Here is a 19124-nt window from a genome sequence, read left to right on the forward strand (position 1 = left end):
ATGCATCATTAGAATATAGAGATATACCATTAGAGCTTAAGTCAACTAAACAGTCAGTGAAACAGATCTTTTACATTAGAGAAATCTGTCTAACTCTCTGTCTGTCTCTCTCTCTCGCTCTCTCTCCTTTTCCTTTTTTTCTCCCTCTCTCTCTCCTTCTCTCTTTACTTCTCTCACTTCCTCTTTATTTCTCTCTCTCTCTCTCCGTCTCTCTCTCTCTCTCTCTGTCTGTCTTTTCCCAGGGCATGCGCTAATCTCTTTTTATCTCTTTGTCAGTTTACTGTTTGTCCATTTGCCTGAGATGTAATGTGTTGAGAACTGATTGTGTGTTAATGTGTGATGAACATACTGAAGTTTTTCTCAGGTCTTTTCATAGTCAGTCCTGTTTTATATAGCTGTGTGACACCAGCTCCCTGCAGTCTGTTATGTGTGCTCTGTTTTACGTCACAGGGAGTTAATGATGAGAGTAACTGGTCAGAGGGCAACACTACAGTCCAGGGTGTCTGAGTTTATTACTGGATCACATTAAGGAAAGACCCACAGTGTCAATACTGTGTGAACAGACAGTGAGTGAACACACACTCTTCTCTAACACTGTACAAGTACATCTACACCCTCAACACACTCATGTCTGGGATGAATGGAGTTTAAGTGATGAAATGTCCGGCTAATGAATATAACAGTCTAAGCCGTATCACACATTGCATTCACATGAGAAACGTTTGTAAGAAATATTTACAACAGTTAAACACATTCATAAAAAATCTCACTATGTGCTAGAAGCGCTGGCCTCACGTGCCACACTTTATGTCATGAACTAAGATGGAAATTATATTCCGAAAACATTGAACTGAAGCAGTTTCAAAGTGGGACTCTACTTGTAAGCAAACACACACTTTGCTATCCGAACGTGCAGGGGTTGTGATATGAAGTGTGTATTTGTGTGTTTGTGTGTGTGTGTGTCTGTAGCAGTGGCCACCCTCTGTTTTACTATAAAGTTCTCGGGACTTTAGTTGCAGGTATGACAAAGAGGATATTCACAAGGTGAATTTCACAAAATACTTGAGGTTTAACTGAACTGAACTGATCATAAACAAATCATTAAATGTTGCTTAATGTCACATGTTCCAATAAAAAAACCCCTAAAAGATACTGTCTGTATAATTTTTAAAACACATGTCTTCATATTCCTCACAGTAGAACTATGCCTTCCACAGCCAACCACAATACACAGACCCAATTTTACTGTCAAAGCCTGAATAACAGCATCCGTTGGCTGAGTTCTTGATAAATCATATGGAAGTATTGTGATATGAAAGTTGTGTAAATACTGTTGAGATATCAGGTCATTTAACTGCTCTGTTTGTGGTCTTGTCATTGTGGTAAAATGCAAACCATGTACGCTATGTGAGGATTCCTCATGTTTGCATAATGTCAGTTTGATAGCCAATTAACCTGTTCATTTAGAATGTGTTGATAGGGGGAGAGTCAGACCAGAGACTTGGTTTAAACTTATTCTTGGTTTAAACTTTTTACTGATGTGCGTGTGTTCGAATGAGACAAGCCTGTCTCTGCTCTCTCTGTCCCTGTCTGTCACACGACTGATTCTGATGTCACTGCTCTGTAACCGTGGAAACTGCTCTTCCATTCTCCATTAGGATGGACGTCAAATATATCAACACAGCATTGACCTTGGTCAGTCAGAGGTGTCTCTCTCTATCGCTCTCTCTCTCTCTCTCTCTTTCTTTCTCTCTCTCTTTCTCTCCTACTGTCTCCCTCTCTCTCACTTTCACACGCAAGCACAGGTGCACACACACTCACACACACACACACACACTCACACACACTCACACACACACACACTCACACACACACACACACACACACACACACACACACACACTCACACACACACACATACACACACACACTCACACACACACACACTCACACACACACACACACATGGTTTCTGATTCTTTAAGGGTGTCATTCTTAAGCACTAGACCAGACTGATACTGGGATAATGAAGGCAGTGCCAAACCAGTACTTGCTCTTTTTTCCCGTTTGTTTGGTTTTTTGTTTGATCTGTTTTTCTTTCTCCATTTTCTCTCTTCTCTTCTCTTCTCTTCTCTTCTCTTCTCTTCTCTTCTCTTCTCTTCTCTTCTCTTCTCTTCTCTTCTCTTCTCTTCTCTTCTCTTCTCTTCTCCCTCTTTTCTCATGTTATGAGCAAGTTTTCCAGTAACAAACACAAGTGCCATGGATCCCAGAAATGGTTCAGAGTGCAGTGATATTTAGCCTAGTGTTGGACTTTTGATTTTTTTTACATTAAGAATAAATAAGATGAATCTTAGTCATTTATAAACAACACTTTGCGTTAATTGTGATGTACATTTTGTCTGTGATCATTCAGGAAATTTTCCTATGTAATGAAACAAAGTGTGTCTGTCAGTACGTTTGATGTTTAGAGTCACAAAACTGTCATAGTTTGGTATATATGACTAGATATATATGTATGTATATGTGTATAAATGTGTATGTGGACTGGCCCAGGCTGTGTGTAGGTTACTGCCTATGTAACAGAGGTTTTTGTAAAGGGGGACAGGCTGGTCAAATACAAGGAGAGAAGGAGATTTGTACAATTTACACTTTACAATTTAGTATTTGGCAGACGCTTTTAGCCAAAGCGACTTACAATCAGTGCATCAGTCGGATTCCTAATACCTCATAAGCAGAGATCACAATAAGACTGAGCGTCAATTTACCCCTTCGTATTGCGCCCCTGGAATACTCTGACAAACACAGATACAAGACAAGGGTTTTTTTTGGGGAGGGGGGGGGTTTCTATAAGGAAAGGGAGGTTAGGCAGTGGGGGACAGGTGGGTTCTGAAGAGGTGGGTTTTCAGTTTCCTGCGGAAGATGGTAAGAGATTCCGCAGTCCTAACTGTATGAGGGAGGTCATTCCACCACCGCGGGACAATGGCGGAGAAGAGGCGTGGTCGGGAGGAGCGGTTGCCGGGTTCCCGAAGTGAGGGGACCGTCAGCTGACCAGAGGTCGTAGAGCGGAGGGTTCTAGTAGTGGTATACGGAGTTATTAGGGACTGAAGGTATGATGGGGCGGAGCCTCTTGTGGCCTGGTAGGCCAGCACCAGTGTCTTGAATTGGATGCGGGCAGCTACCGGAAGCCAGTGGAGCGCAGTAAGCAGTGGAGTGACATGAGAGTGTTTAGGGAGGTTGAATACCAGGCGTGCAGCGGCGTTCTGCACGAGCTGGAGCGGCCTGATGGCGCAGGCCGGCAAGCCAGCCAGTAGAACGTTGCAGTAGTCCAGGCGGGAGATGATAAGCGCTTGGACCAGGAGCTGGGTCGCCTGTTGTGTGAGGAAGGGGCGGATTCTCCTGATATTGTATAGAGAGAATCTGCAGGATCGAGTGACTGCCGCGATGTGACCGGAGTAGGTCAGCTGGTTGTCGAGGGTTACGCCAAGGTTTTTGGCTGCTGTGGTGGGGAACACCGCAGATCCCACGATGGTGATTGCAGTGTCAATCATTGGGGAGTTCTTAGCGGGATTTGTATTTTGCCATTTTCAGTAACAGACTCTGTAACATATATACATAAACCGACAGAGACAAACATACACAAACACGATGACGTGATTACAGACGATAACATAATGACTATCAACTTTAGACCTGCACATACAAAATAAACAATGAACTGATTCCTCAACGAATATAACACCATATCGCATGGTGTATTCATATGAGAATTGTCAAAAAATATATATTTAACAGTTAAACAGATTCATAAATAATCTTTCTATGTGCTGAAAGGCCTAAGGAACCACATTTAAAGTCATGATTTAAGATTTAAATTATATTTTGACAACACTCAAGTGAAGAAGATGATACCTTAAAGTAGTGTTCCCTCAGGATACCTCTCCTGAGGGAACACATGGACATCGTAAAAGAACAAAAGCGCAGATAGAAAGATGAATTCTAAAGAATTAAATATTAACTCTGTTACATCTATACTGTGTGTGTAGGCCAGACATGTCTATTTGTACTGTCTATACTGTGTGTCTGTAGACCAGACATGTCTATTTGTACTGTCTATACTGTGTGTCTGTAGACCAGACATGTCTATTTGTACTGTCTATACTGTGTGTGTAGACCAGACATGTCTATTTGTACTGTCTATACTGTGTCTGTAGACCAGACATGTCTATTTGTCCTGTCTATACTGTGTGTGTAGACCAGACATGTCTGTTTGTACTGTCTATACTGTGTGTCTATAGACCAGACATGTCTATTTGTACTGTCTATACTGTGTGTCTGTAGACCAGACATGTCTATTTGTACTGTCTATACTGTGTGTCTATAGACCAGACATGTCTATTTGTACTGTCTATACTGTGTGTGTAGACCAGACATGTCTATTTGTACTGTCTATACTGTGTGTCTGTAGACCAGACATGTCTATTTGTACTGTCTATACTGTGTGTCTGTAGACCAGACATGTCTATTTGTACTGTCTATACTGTGTGTGTAGACCAGACATGTCTATTTGTACTGTCTATACTGTGTCTGTAGACCAGACATGTCTATTTGTACTGTCTATACTGTGTGTGTAGACCAGACATGTCTATTTGTACTGTCTATACTGTGTGTCTGTAGACCAGACATGTCTATTTGTCCTGTCTATACTGTGTGTCTGTAGACCAGACATGTCTATTTGTACTGTCTATACTGTGTGTCTGTAGACCAGACATGTCTGTTTGTACTGTCTATACTTTGTGTCTGTAGACCAGACATGTCTATTTGTACTGTCTATACTGTGTCTGTAGACCAGACATGTCTATTTGTACTGTCTATACTGTGTGTGTAGGCCAGACATGTCTATTTGTACTGTCTATACTGTGTCTGTAGACCAGACATGTCTATTTGTACTGTCTATACTTTGTGTCTGTAGACCAGACATGTCTATTTGTACTGTCTATACTGTGTCTGTAGACCAGACATGTCTATTTGTACTGTCTATACTGTGTGTGTAGGCCAGACATGTCTATTTGTACTGTCTATACTGTGTGTGTAGGCCAGACATGTCTATTTGTACTGTCTATACTGTGTGTCTGTAGACCAGACATGTCTATTTGTACTGTCTATACTGTGTCTGTAGACCAGACATGTCTATTTGTACTGTCTATACTGTGTGTCTATAGACCAGACATGTCTATTTGTACTGTCTATACTGTGTGTGTAGACCAGACATGTCGATTTGTCCTGTCTATACTGTGTCTGTAGACCAGACATGTCTATTTGTACTGTCTATACTGTGTCTGTAGACCAGACATGTCTATTTGTACTGTCTATACTGTGTGTGTAGGCCAGACATGTCTATTTGTACTGTCTATACTGTGTGTCTGTAGACCAGACATGTCTATTTGTACTGTCTATACTGTGTGTGTAGACCAGACATGTCTATTTGTACTGTCTATACTGTGTCTGTAGACCAGACATGTCTATTTGTACTGTCTATACTGTGTGTGTAGGCCAGACATGTCTATTTGTACTGTCTATACTGTGTGTGTAGACCAGACATGTCTATTTGTACTGTCTATACTGTGTGTGTAGACCAGACATGTCTATTTGTACTGTCTATACTGTGTGTCTGTAGACCAGACATGTCTATTTGTACTGTCTATACTGTGTGTGTAGACCAGACATGTCTATTTGTACTGTCTATACTGTGTCTGTAGACCAGACATGTCTATTTGTACTGTCTATACTGTGTGTGTAGACCAGACATGTCTATTTGTACTGTCTATACTGTGTGTGTAGACCAGACATGTCTATTTGTACTGTCTATACTGTGTGTCTGTAGACCAGACATGTCTATTTGTACTGTCTATACTGTGTGTCTGTAGACCAGACATGTCTATTTGTACTGTCTATACTGTGTCTGTAGACCAGACATGTCTATTTGTACTGTCTATACTGTGTGTGTAGACTAGACCAGTCTGTTATGGTGTGACATAAGTCAATGCATGAAAAAGTCAGTGGGCCATGGACTGACCAACACTGCTCCAAAGGACATTAAAAATAAAGTAATATTTTGGCTGTCTTGATCTGTTCCTCATGCCTGGATGTAAATTATGTAGGCATATTGTCACTAGTTTGACAAATTGCTGTGCTATTGTGAGGATTATAAAAAGTTAATTTGTGACATCACGTGAATAGAGACGGTTGTGATGTGACAGGTAAAACAGATCAGACTGTAATCTGTCTGTCATTGAAGCTTCTCTTTGTCTCTGTTTTATGTTGTATTACCTGCCACTTCTTATCCCATCATAAATTTACCAGTTCAGAGATGAACCATGGTCATGAGCAGAGCTGACCAGTTCACAGCTCTGGACAAACCTGCTGATGGCTTTTTATGAATTACAGTCATACAGAGAACTCATGCACTTTACTGAGGGCTGTGGGCTCCCATCTCTCTGACAGCATGGAACTGAGATACCTCTGACCCTAATGGGCCATAATTTTTCCTTATACCTGAGCCACGGTTTCCGTTAGCTGGTAATTACCATTTTTTGCCTAGCGACTTTTATTAAAGTACAATAAATAAAAAACCTGCCAGTCAAAATCTCCAGTAAAAATGCTCATACAAAACACAGCTATAACGAAGTCTAACCCCGTAACGACCTTGCCCCCTCCCTCGCTGGTTTCAGTAATTCCGCGCTCAGCGTCGCTGGTTTGCTAATCACTGGTCTGATCACCCTCCTTCTGCACACCTGCCCTCACTTTAGTTCCCGACGATGCCTCTCACTATTTAAACCCCTCTGCTGGATCAGTCAGTGTGAAGTCTACACCGTCCCTGTATTTACTGAGTCGTCTCGTGTTTCGTATATTTTTCATTGTTCCATAGTCTTGTTGCCCGCCTGTTACCCTATTGTCTGTCAGTCATTCTTCGGACCCCTGGTAACCCTGTTTGTGTTCAGCCTGCTCCTGTTGTCCTTTTATTACATCTGTCATTAAAACTCCTGTTCACTTGTGTCCAGCATCGTGTAGTGGAAGTGATGATGGTGCTTCACGCTTATGGGGGTTTCACTTTTGCAACAGCTGGCAAAGAGCTTATTTATGAGTTCAGTGAGCTGGACTACACTGACTGGACTACACTGGTTCAGCAGGCTGTCCCCTGACTGGGCAACACTGGTTCAGCAGGCTGAAACCCTGACCTGAACTGACCTAAAAATACAGGGTCAAAGATGATATGTGGTATGTTGGAAAGCATTGAAAACACTCTCCAATATACAGTCAGAGAACACACACACACACACACACACACGCAGACACACAAATACACAAACACACAAACACAGACACACAAACACACATACACTCACACACACACATGCGCGCAGCTCTGAGGCCTGTGTATTTAGCCCATACTCTGACTCAAACAGCCCATAACGGGTTTTTCTCTTTTTCATTTTCCTTGACTGAAAGTGAAATCACCAATGAGCAGTCACAGAAAATCAAACTTATTTTAAGTCTCTCATTGTCACAGAAAATCAAACTTATTTTAACTCTCTCATTGTCACAGAAAATCAAACTTATTTTAAGTCTCTCATTGTCACAGAAAATCAAACTTATTTTAAGTCTCTCATTGTCACAGAAAATCAAACTTATTTTAACTCTCTCATTGTCACAGAAAATCAAACTTATTTTAAGTCTCTCATTGTCACAGAAAATCAAACTTATTTTAAGTCTCTCATTGTCACAGAAAATCAAACTTATTTTAACTCTCTCATTGTCACAGAAAATCAAACTTATTTTAAGTCTCTCATTGTCACAGAAAATCAAACTTATTTTAAGTCTCTCATTGTCACAGAAAATCAAACTTATTTTAACTCTCTCATTGTCACAGAAAATCAAACTTATTTTAAGTCTCTCATTGTCACAGAAAATCAAACTTATTTTAAGTCTCTCATTGTCACAGAAAATCAAACTTATTTTAACTCTCTCATTGTCACAGAAAATCAAACTTATTTTAAGTCTCTCATTGTCACAGAAAATCAAACTTATTTTAAGTCTCTCATTGTCACAGAAAATCAAACTTATTTTAAGTCTCTCATTGTCACAGAAAATCAAACTTATTTTAAGTCTCTCATTGTCACAGAAAATCAAACTTATTTTAACTCTCTCATTGTCACAGAAAATCAAACTTATTTTAAGTCTCTCATTGTCACAGAAAATCAAACTTATTTTAACTCTCTCATTGTCACAGAAAATTAAACTTATTTTAACTCTCTCATTGTCACAGAAAATCAAACTTATTTTAACTCTCTCATTGTCACAGAAAATCAAACTTATTTTAAGTCTCTCATTGTCACAGAAAATCAAACTTATTTTAAGTCTCTCATTGTCACAGAAAATCAAACTTATTTTAAGTCTCTCATTGTCACAGAAAATCAAACTTATTTTAACTCTCTCATTGTCACAGAAAATCAAACTTATTTTAAGTCTCTCATTGTCACAGAAAATCAAACTTATTTTAACTCTCTCATTGTCACAGAAAATCAAACTTATTTTAAGTCTCTCATTGTCACAGAAAATCAAACTTATTTTAAGTCTCTCATTGTCACAGAAAATCAAACTTATTTTAACTCTCTCATTGTCACAGAAAATCAAACTTATTTTAAGTCTCTCATTGTCACAGAAAATCAAACTTATTTTAAGTCTCTCATTGTCACAGAAAATCAAACTTATTTTAAGTCTCTCATTGTCACAGAAAATCAAACTTATTTTAAGTCTCTCATTGTCACAGAAAATCAAACTTATTTTAACTCTCTCATTGTCACAGAAAATCAAACTTATTTTAAGTCTCTCATTGTCACAGAAAATCAAACTTATTTTAACTCTCTCATTGTCACAGAAAATTAAACTTATTTTAACTCTCTCATTGTCACAGAAAATCAAACTTATTTTAACTCTCTCATTGTCACAGAAAATCAAACTTATTTTAAGTCTCTCATTGTCACAGAAAATCAAACTTATTTTAAGTCTCTCATTGTCACAGAAAATCAAACTTATTTTAAGTCTCTCATTGTCACAGAAAATCAAACTTATTTTAACTCTCTCATTGTCACAGAAAATCAAACTTATTTTAAGTCTCTCATTGTCACAGAAAATCAAACTTATTTTAAGTCTCTCATTGTCACAGAAAATCAAACTTATTTTAAGTCTCTCATTGTCACAGAAAATCAAACTTATTTTAACTCTCTCATTGTCACAGAAAATCAAACTTATTTTAAGTCTCTCATTGTCACAGAGCAGCTTTACTGGACACCAGACCTCAGACCCTCACTGAACACGACTGAAGTCACAGCACTGACAGCTTCCTCTAAATGGACCAGTCAAAACCCTTGAGAAGAACCAAGACTCAAACAGGGGAGATCAACCTCTTCAGACTGGTTAAGGTATTAAGAGGAAATGGATAAAAAAAACAATGAGAAATGACAGAAAATTCTAGAGGGAGTGAGATAGACGGCTTCATGTGAGGTCACCGCAGTCAGTGGGTGTTAGAGAGTGTATGTGTAAGTGTTAGTGGCTGTATGTGTTAGTGAGTGCATGTGTTAGTGAGTGTATGTGTTAGTGAGTGTATGTGTTAGTGGGTGCATGTGTTAGTGAGTGTATGTGTTAGTGTCAGTGAGTGTGTGTGTTAGTGGCTGTATGTGTTAGTGTCAGTGAGTGTATGTGTTAGTGAGTGTATGTGTTAGTGTCAGTGAGTGTATGTGTTAGTGAGTGTTTGTGTTAGTGAGTTGTATGGAGTGAGGACTGTGTGTGTGTGTGTGTGTGTGTGTGTGTGTGTGTGTATTTCTGCTTTTTTGGTCTGTACCAGTGGCATTTCTCCTGGTTTTATCACAATGTTGTTGGGACTTTTGCTGCACATCCTTCACAATAGCACTGGAGTGTCAAGAGCCTTCCACTACAATAACCACAGACAGTTTTAACACCAGAGCAGGTCGACACCATCCGTTTATGTGGAGAGTATCATGTTATAAAGGGAAATGAGGTTGTGTAAAGACCAGTGAGATATCAGTTCATTTAATTGCTCTGTTTATGGACTGACTGTTGTGATAAAATGCAAAACACGTAGTTTATGTGAAGTTTTCTCAGGGCTGGGTAATGTCAGTTAGATACAGGAGTCCTCTTGTTGAAGAAGTCAGACACCAGTGTGAAGCAGAGAGAGCAGTCAGACCAGAGACTCAGATGAGTTTATTTTAATAGAACGTAGGAGAACAAACGTATTGAGTGAGTGTCATAACTGTTCTCAGAACAGCTCACATAAAGAAAAAGAAAAATGCCTTCATCTCCAGACCATATCTGATACTTCCAGAACATTCTGGTACATTCTGGTGCATAGATTAATCTTGTCATGCTTCTCTGTCACAGCCATGAAGACACTACACTGGCCCAGCAGACACCTGACTGATATACAGCCCAAATTCCTCTCAGGTCACAGGTCAATCACACAGACATGAGTACACACACACACACACACACACACACACTCTTCACTTAGAGCCCTGAACCCACTGACTGTCAATCAACACACAAATATCAAATATCACAAACACAAATGATTAAGTTTATTTCTTATCATCCCTGTTCATAACAGGACAGACACACAGAGAGTTTCACTGGAAGAGGCCTCTGATTTACACTGTACATATTTTCACTGTTACTGTAACATTGTCACTCTTTCATATGTTCACTAAGGTTACAGAGTAATAGTGTAAAGTCTTTGGAATTGACACTCAGAGTGAGTTGTTTAGTTAGTGTTTAGATTAGTCCTGTGTGAGACATTAGTTATGGAGGATGTGAAAGCTGTTTAGAGGAGACCATGTCAGTAAACTTTACAGCAGGGTTCAGTGGACATTTTTATAACTGTGTTAAACACACTGTGTTTTATTGTTTAACTGGAGTACAGTACTTATGTCAGACATGTCCTCTCCGTCTTCACTGTTTAACATAAACTAATGACCAGTGGTTTCTTAGAGATTTACATAGTCTAGCTGATTTTAACTCCTGACTTTATGGACATTGGATATTTAAAAATACGGGTTGCCGGTTTGATTCCCGGGCCCAATATCCACAGCTGTGTGACCTTGAGCAAGGTCACTTAACCCTAATGCTCCCCGGGCACAAGGAATGCTGCCCACTGCTCCTGTATCTGTTGTGTGTGTTCACTACTGGTGTGTTGGATGGGTTAAATGCAGAGGACAAATTCACTACTCGCTATTCGCAGTGTGTGTGTGCAATCACGGAGATTAACGATTTACATTTACACAGTATATTTGGATGTTCGATCACACAACTCCATTATAAGAATAAAGGTACAAAATAAAAAAATATATTCACTATTTCACTGTATATGTTGTTATTGTACAGTTGTAGGGATTGTTACATGAACATCACTCTTCTCCAATCACACACACATTCCCTGGTAAAGACGGGCAGATCACAGTGTGAAAAGATTCACTGACTCAGAGAAAACATTCACTTCACTCACACAGACTGAGGGGAATAATAGTCTAATATATGTGAGAATATATGAGCTTTAAAAAATCACTCATGTAGTGTTTCATTCTGATGGACTGACTGATAGACATGTGTGTGAAGAGAAGAAATGAACACAGGTCATATAGTGTCAGAAAACCAGGACTATGGCAGGACGCAAGTGCGCAACACAGGAATTTGTTAAAACAAAAGGCAGAGGAAAACAAGGAACTGGGAAGTTCGACAAGGTCAGTCTCAAAGTTCATACAAACAGGGTTCGTCTCATAAGTCAGTTCAAACGGGGCTCGTCTCGCAATGGTAGCAGGCAGAGGTCTGTGGTGCTTAACCAAGAGTAGACTTTGCAATGAATGTGCACAACTAAGGGAATTAAATAAAGAGGAAACCTAATGAAATGAAAGTGCAAACAGGTGAGAGAGGTGAGTGGTGATCAGACCGGTGATCAGTAGACCGGTGACACTGAACGCTGAGTGGCTGAGGCAGACAAGGGGGGAGGTGAGGTCGTTACATATAGAGAGAGTGGAGAGTTCATTCAGCACTAGATGAGTGAATCCAATAGGACAGGTTTGTTTAATACACTGACCACTGACTGTGGTTTAATTCGTTACTAAAATACTTCACTCTATAACACCCATTTGTCTGGGACAGATTTGATGTGTGAATCTATGGGTGAAGTTGACTGTACAGAGAATAATGCACTTACATTGTTAAAATGGTTTAAGACATAGCTAGAGATAATGTGAACTGTTTGAATGAATGTTCTTTATGAGAAATTATGTCAGAATTTTAAGATTATGACAGACAGTGTTGATGGAAATTGAATGGATTTATGCTGTCAATAGTGTTTTAATAGTTTTTCTCTCTTTTGAGCTGTTCCACAGTGAACTTGGGTCTGATTTTATCACTCTGAAATGTTGAGTCTTTGTGACTAAACATGCTTCTCATTTGTGTTTTAAAATATTAAATAGGTCACACTAATCTACTTGCATTGTAACCTCCAACACTTCATTTGCATTCACAAACTACACGTTGCTGCAGTTCTCCACAGCCATTGGCCAGTGTAATTCTGTGGATAAAATCCTGTGAAGCTGATTGGTCAGAGTGAGATGAGAAGGTGATAAAGAGAATTTAAGAAGCAGACAGATGTGAAGTCAAAGACCATTGACTGGGTGTCATGATGAAGACCATGATGAAGACCTTTATTCTTCCCCTGCTCCTGCTGTCAGACGGTGAGGAAAATATTTCTATTCTAAAACCTTTTTCAACAATATAACAGCATTTAAACATTTTATCCTGACTCACAATTACACACTAATGATTCACTATACACTTTATCCTGACTCACAATTACACACTAATGATTCTCTTTACTCTTTATCCTGACTCACAAACACACACTAATGATTCTCTCTACTCTTTATCCTGATTCACAAACCTTTTCTCCTGGTGTTAAATGACAGGGATGGTTAGATACATATTTCTGTTCAAATTCTGTAATGGTGTTTTAACATAGAACAGATAAACATTCATTTTAGATTTGTGAGATGTGATTTCTCTCTCTCTCTCTCAGTTTCCACTATGGACCATGTCCAGAAGAGAGTGATAAATGGTGTAGATTGTGGTCCTAGTGAAGGGAAGCATTACGTGCTTCTTGTGTCAACTTTTCTGAAAACCAGTTTGTGTGGAGGAAATCTAGTCAGTCCAAAATGGGTCCTCACTGCTGCACACTGCCTAGAGGAGTAAGAGTAAAACATTTCTCCATAAAAAAAAAACATTTCTCTAACTTTTTCTTTTAACATACCATTTCTCTTTATAGAGTGTGTGATGTGATGTGATGCGATGTAATGTGATGGGTATATCAGGCCAAAGATTGATATGAAAGATTCACTCTAAAGTTTAGAGGAGTAAATGCCCAATTTTCCTCGCACCCAGATTTTCCCCAGAATAACGAAATCCAGAAGTCTGATCTGTAACACACATGTGTCGTTGATTTTGAGAGCTGTCCGATTTTGCCGGAAGTACGAAAGTCCGGAAGTCCAGACTGCAATACGCATGTGCGGTATCCAAAGCTTGCTCACGCTATGTGACGTGTTCCAGCAGTGCCAGATCTATACTGTAAATAGTTTATGGCACAAAGAACACGTATTGTTTTCACTGAGAGATGGAGTGTTAGCATTTACTGATAATGTAATTGAAGTACTGTTTTTTTTTCAAAGATTCTCTGAAGGCTTAGCGTATTAGCATAGCATAAACAATAGTATAGTTATGAAATATGGCCTAAAATAAATATTGTAAAACGGGCAGGCGACGCAGAAATATGATGTAATGTCGTAAAACAACATGGAAATTGGGCAGTGTCGTTAACTATTTTTGCGTGTTGCAGACCGAACGTCCGGATTTCGGAATTCCGGGCAAAATCTGGGAGCAAGAAAGTCGGGCAGTTACACGGGGTCTGCTATTTCTGTGTAAACCCTTTAGGGGTTGAGGTCGGTTTATGTAACAGAACGTCATGTTTAATCACAGGACACTTGTCATCCCAGACAGCCCTTTGTTTTACAGCCAATTCAACTGACTCAGTGACCATCTTGGACTCTACCATTTGTTTAAATTGAAATTGTTTTGCCTACCTGGTGCTATTAGCATAGTATTCTAGTGATACTTATATAGTACTGGCGATGTTGCTTAAAAATAGTGCGATAGGCTTAAATCGACTGTGCTGTTCTCTCTAACTAAACCTGTTCTCCACTGTCCGTGATAACTAATCACAGTTAATGCATCTATGCACTAGATTCTTTATTTGCTTTATTAAGTTCGGATACCCCACTAATACGCCCCCCCCCCCCCATCTTCTGTGTGTGTGTGTGTGTGTGTGTGTGTGTGTGTGTGTGTGTGTCTCATAGGCTTGAATATGAATGCCTTGTGTGAGTGTCTTCCTCCCAAGTGTGCCCTCTCCCTCCGCCGTCCTCTTCATCCCTCCCTGTCAGTCTCCTCTTCATCGCCACCCCCCTCATCCTGCTTTGGTTCTCGTCAGTTTGTCTGCTAGTGTGTTTTCTGCTTTATGATTGTATTGCTTGTAATTGCCCACTGGGTCAGCTCCTATTGCACACCTGTCTGGCCATGAAGGGGTCTCCTCTCTCTGTGGTCCTTCTCAAGATTTCTTCCAATTTTTCTCTGTCACACCTGGGTTTTCAGGGAGTTTTTTCTTGCCCGCTATGGGGATTAAGTCAGGGGGTGCCGCCCTGCTTTGTTTGTTGTGGGCATGTGAAGCCCTTTGAGACTTTAATTAGGGATATTGATTCATTGTAACACCTCTGTCCAGCTCGTCTCTTCCTCACTCTTACTCAGAGTGATGGTAGCCGACCAGCTGACTCTAAATGACCTCTAACTGAGCCTGAAGTGATCCTGCAGGTTCACCCAGTACAACATGAGGAAACTCAGACCATATCTGTCGGAGTATACAGACCAACTTCTTTTCCAGGCTCTTGTAATCTCAGGACTGGATTACTGTAACTCTCTCCTGGCAGGTTTACCAGCGTGCACTACCAAACTCCTCCTGATGATTCAAAATGTTGCTGCACGTCTGGTCTTCAATCAGCCAAAGCAGCCACAGGTCACACCCTCCTCATCTCCCTCCAGTGACTCCCTGTATCTGCCCACGTCAAGTTTAAATCCCTGATTGTGCTTTCAGATCAACCAATGGAACATTATTACACATTAATCATTGTTCATAACATCCTATATACCTGTCATCACTGCTTTTACTCTGACACTCCGTTAGCTAATAATGCTGATGCTCCTATATTTTCATCTTATATAAGACATGTCTGTCAACGATGAAACAAAAAAAAACTTTTTTCTGTGGCTGCGGTCACGGTTATGGATCTTTTTCTGTGGCTGCGGTCACGGTTATGGATCTTTTTCTGTGGCTGCGGTCACGGTTATGGATCTTTTATTAACAGGAAGTGCCCACTACAGTATGTGTGTGTGTGTGTTTCTCCTCTTATCTGTCTTCTGTTCACTCTCTCTCTTCCTTCAGCTTTTCCTGCATGTCTGTCTGTCTGGTCTTACAGGGAGCTCACAGTTGAGTTCACTCTGCTCCTTAATGGCTACATGCTTGGTTTTTATTCTGCATGCCTTTGAAGTCACTTTGGATAAAAAACATCAGCTAAATGAATAACTGTAATGTAAATGTTATAATGTCATAATGTTATATGAAGATCAGAACAAATGCTTATAAGCATATATTAATGCACGGTGTTATTTTATATAGTGTATTTAAAATAAACTCACTACTTAAATGGGTGCTTGTATATTTACAGTTTACAGTTTTGTCTTGACTGCTACTTATGGACGGAACATATAAATTGCTCGTAGATAGTGCAAGTGTGTTTTTAATTTATTTTCCTTTTCTTTTCTCAGGAAATTTAATGTGATCTTAGGCAAACATGGTGGATCTAAAAAGGAAGTGGGCCCAGTTTACAAAAAAGATGCCAAGATTGCCGAGTTAACTAACGTTCAACAAGACATGGCACTCTTTGAACTGCCTGTGACATCAGAAACTGGACTGACGACGATTGGTCTGCCGACTAACTGCCCCGCCCCAAATACAGAGACGTACAGGCTGATGGGCTGGTCTTCTACGAAAAAAAAAGGATGTGAGTTTTAATGACACAGTAAATGTGATGTGATGTGTCTTGCTAGGAGCCAATATCTGACATCTCTTTTACTCCAAAGCTTTCAAGAATGCATTCAAATTGGATATACCCAAGCATCTGCAGTGTGCGGATATGAAACTTCAAGCTGAATGTGTCCCGTTTACTGCCACTGAGAAACAGCTGATTAAATATGGCCAAGAGAAAGTCATTTGTGCCAAAGGTGAACATGGTCAGAAAAAAGGGAAAGTTAATGCTGGTGGAGCAGCTGTCTCTGTAAGTATGTGTTTGTGTTTAAACAGATCTCTGTCTCTGTAAGTATGTGTTTGTATTCAAAACAGGTCTGTCTCTGTAAGTATGTGTTTGTATTTAAACAGGTCTGTGTCTCTGTCAGTATGTGTTTGTGTTTAAACAGATCTCTGTCTCTGTAAGTATGTGTTTGTATTCAAAACAGGTCTCTGTCTCTGTAAGTATGTGTTTGTATTTAAACAGGTCTCTGTCTCTGTAAGTATGTGTTTGTATTTAAACAGGTCTCTGTCTCTGTCAGTATGTGTTTGTATTTAAACAGGTCTCTGTCTCTGTAAGTATGTGTTTGTGTTTAAACAGGTCTCTGTCTCTGTAAGTATGTGTTTGTATTCAAAACAGGTCTGTCTCTGTAAGTATGTGTTTGTATTTAAACAGGTCTGTGTCTCTGTCAGTATGTGTTTGTGTTTAAACAGATCTCTGTCTCTGTAAGTATGTGTTTGTATTCAAAACAGGTCTCTGTCTCTGTAAGTATGTGTTTGTGTTTAAACAGGTCTGTCTCTGTAAGTTGTGTTTGTATTGAAACAGGTCTCTGTCTCTGTAAGTATGTGTTTATATTTAAACAGGTCTCTGTCTCTGTCAGTATGTGTTTGTATTTAAACAGGTCTGTCTCTGTAAGTATGTGTTTGTATTCAAAACAGGTCTCTGTCTCTGTAAGTATGTGTTTGTATTTAAACAGGTCTCTGTCTCTGTAAGTATGTGTTTGTATTTAAACAGATCTCTGTCTCTGTCAGTATGTGTTTGTATTTAAACAGGTCTCTGTCTCTGTAAGTATGTGTTTGTATTTAAACAGGTCTGTCTCTGTAAGTATGTGTTTGTATTTAAACAGGTCTGTCTCTGTCAGTATGTGTTTGTATTTAAACAGGTCTCTGTCTCTGTAAGTATGTGTCTGTATTTAAACAGGTCTGTGTCTCTGTCAGTATGTGTTTGTGTTTAAACAGGTCTCTGTCTCTGTAAGCATGTGTTTGTGTTTAAACAGGTCTCTGTGTCTGTAAGCATGTGTTTGTATTTAAACAGGTCTCTGTAATGTCTGTCTGAGGGGAAACAGGGGTAGTTTCTGTGATCAATCTGATGAGGGCAGTGAAGGGCCGTCTGCTGAAACCCTGGACACTGAATCCACTGCAGTGTTTTCACACAACATACACTGGAACCCTGGACACTGAATCCACTGCAGTGTTTTCACACAACATACACTGGGGGGGAGGGGGGTAGTCAGATCTATTTAATTTTGCTACTTGTTTATTTGTTCATTATTATGTGACTGTGATTTGTCTTTAGGAATCTGTTTTCCGGCAGACTGGAACAAACACATTTTCACAAAACTCTTTTTGAGTCCAAAACTGTTTGATGTAGATGTCAGCTGTCATTCACTCTGATAAAATACTCTCCCTCCCCTCACAACACTCTACACGGATTTTTTTTTCTTTTGTTCTCAGCTGTCATTTCTCTCCATGGTAAAGTGAAAAATATTGAATGTATTTGTGAAACAGTGCTGCAGTGATGTTAGACAGAAATGTCGTGATGTTAATATTCACTAACACTGTTTTTTCTCTCTTCCTCTGTCTTCACTTCAGGGTGATTCTGGGGGAAGTCTGGTCTATAATGAGAATGGAACTCCAGTACTGTATGGAATGACTGTTGAAGGCCATGGAGACCCAGAAGTGGAGTCTCGCTTTATGGATGTCTGTTCCTTTACAGAATGGATCAAAACTACAGCTGGTATTCAATAAACAACGAATCTGTCATTTGTATCACATGAATGATGTGACTGAGTGAAATCAGTGAGTGTTTTAAAGCTGTCTGATAATAAAAAGATTCCTCATCTCCCTAAGAGCATCAAACTGTCTCTCTGTCTTTTCTGTTCCAGTGGTCTTATTGTGTTTTGTTTTCTGTGTGTATATTTACTGTGTTTTGTGTTCCATGTGTATATTTATTGTGTTTTGTGTTCTGTGTGTATATTGTGTTTTGCTGGCATGTGTGTGTTTATTTTGTTGTGTTTTGATTGCGTGTGTATATTTACTGTGTTTTGTGTTCTGTGTGTATATCTGTTGTGTTTTGTGTTCCGTGTGTATATTTACTGTGTTTTGTGTTCTGTGTGTATATTTATTGTGTTCTGTGTGTATATTTGCTGAGTTTTGTGTTCTGTGTGTATATTTGCTGTGTTTTGTGTTCTGTGTGTATATTTGCTGTGTTTTGTGTTCTGTGTGTATATTTATTGTGTTTTGTGTTCTGTGTGTATATTTGTTGTGTTATGTGTTCTGTGTGTATATTTATTGTGTTTTGTGTTCTGTGTGTATATTTACTGTGTTTTGTGTTCTGTGTGTGAAAACTCTGTGCTGATAGGATAGTTCAAATCACTGTAGAGAGTCCGGTTAGAACTCTAGCTGCGTCGTAAGAGAGGGGGTCCAGTCACTAGTCTTGAATTAAGGTTTCTTTATTTTCACTGAATCATGAACTTGAGGTAGTTGATTGTGCGTGTGTGTGTGTGTGTGGTTTCTAAAAGAGTAAACAGAATACAAATATAACGTTATCAAGTATAAAATACAAATGGGCTTAACATAATACAATACAAACTACTTGCAAAACATT

The 19124-nt window shown here is 39.4% G+C and overlaps 1 protein-coding gene across 1 annotated transcript; it reads left to right on the forward strand.

The window, feature by feature from the left end:
* Positions 1-12764: 12764 nt before the first annotated feature.
* LOC115814002 (anionic trypsin-like) lies at positions 12765-18883 on the forward strand. Its single transcript, XM_030776711.1, has 5 exons — positions 12765-12809; positions 16000-16235; positions 16315-16508; positions 18110-18254; positions 18879-18883. Exons 2-5 carry the CDS (start codon positions 16106-16108, stop codon positions 18881-18883), a joined length of 474 nt encoding a protein of 157 aa, XP_030632571.1. The 5' UTR covers positions 12765-12809; positions 16000-16105.
* The last annotated feature ends 241 nt before the right edge of the window (positions 18884-19124 follow it).

This window comes from Chanos chanos, chromosome 6 (genome assembly GCF_902362185.1).
Source record: "Chanos chanos chromosome 6, fChaCha1.1, whole genome shotgun sequence".
Taxonomy (NCBI): domain Eukaryota; kingdom Metazoa; phylum Chordata; class Actinopteri; order Gonorynchiformes; family Chanidae; genus Chanos; species Chanos chanos.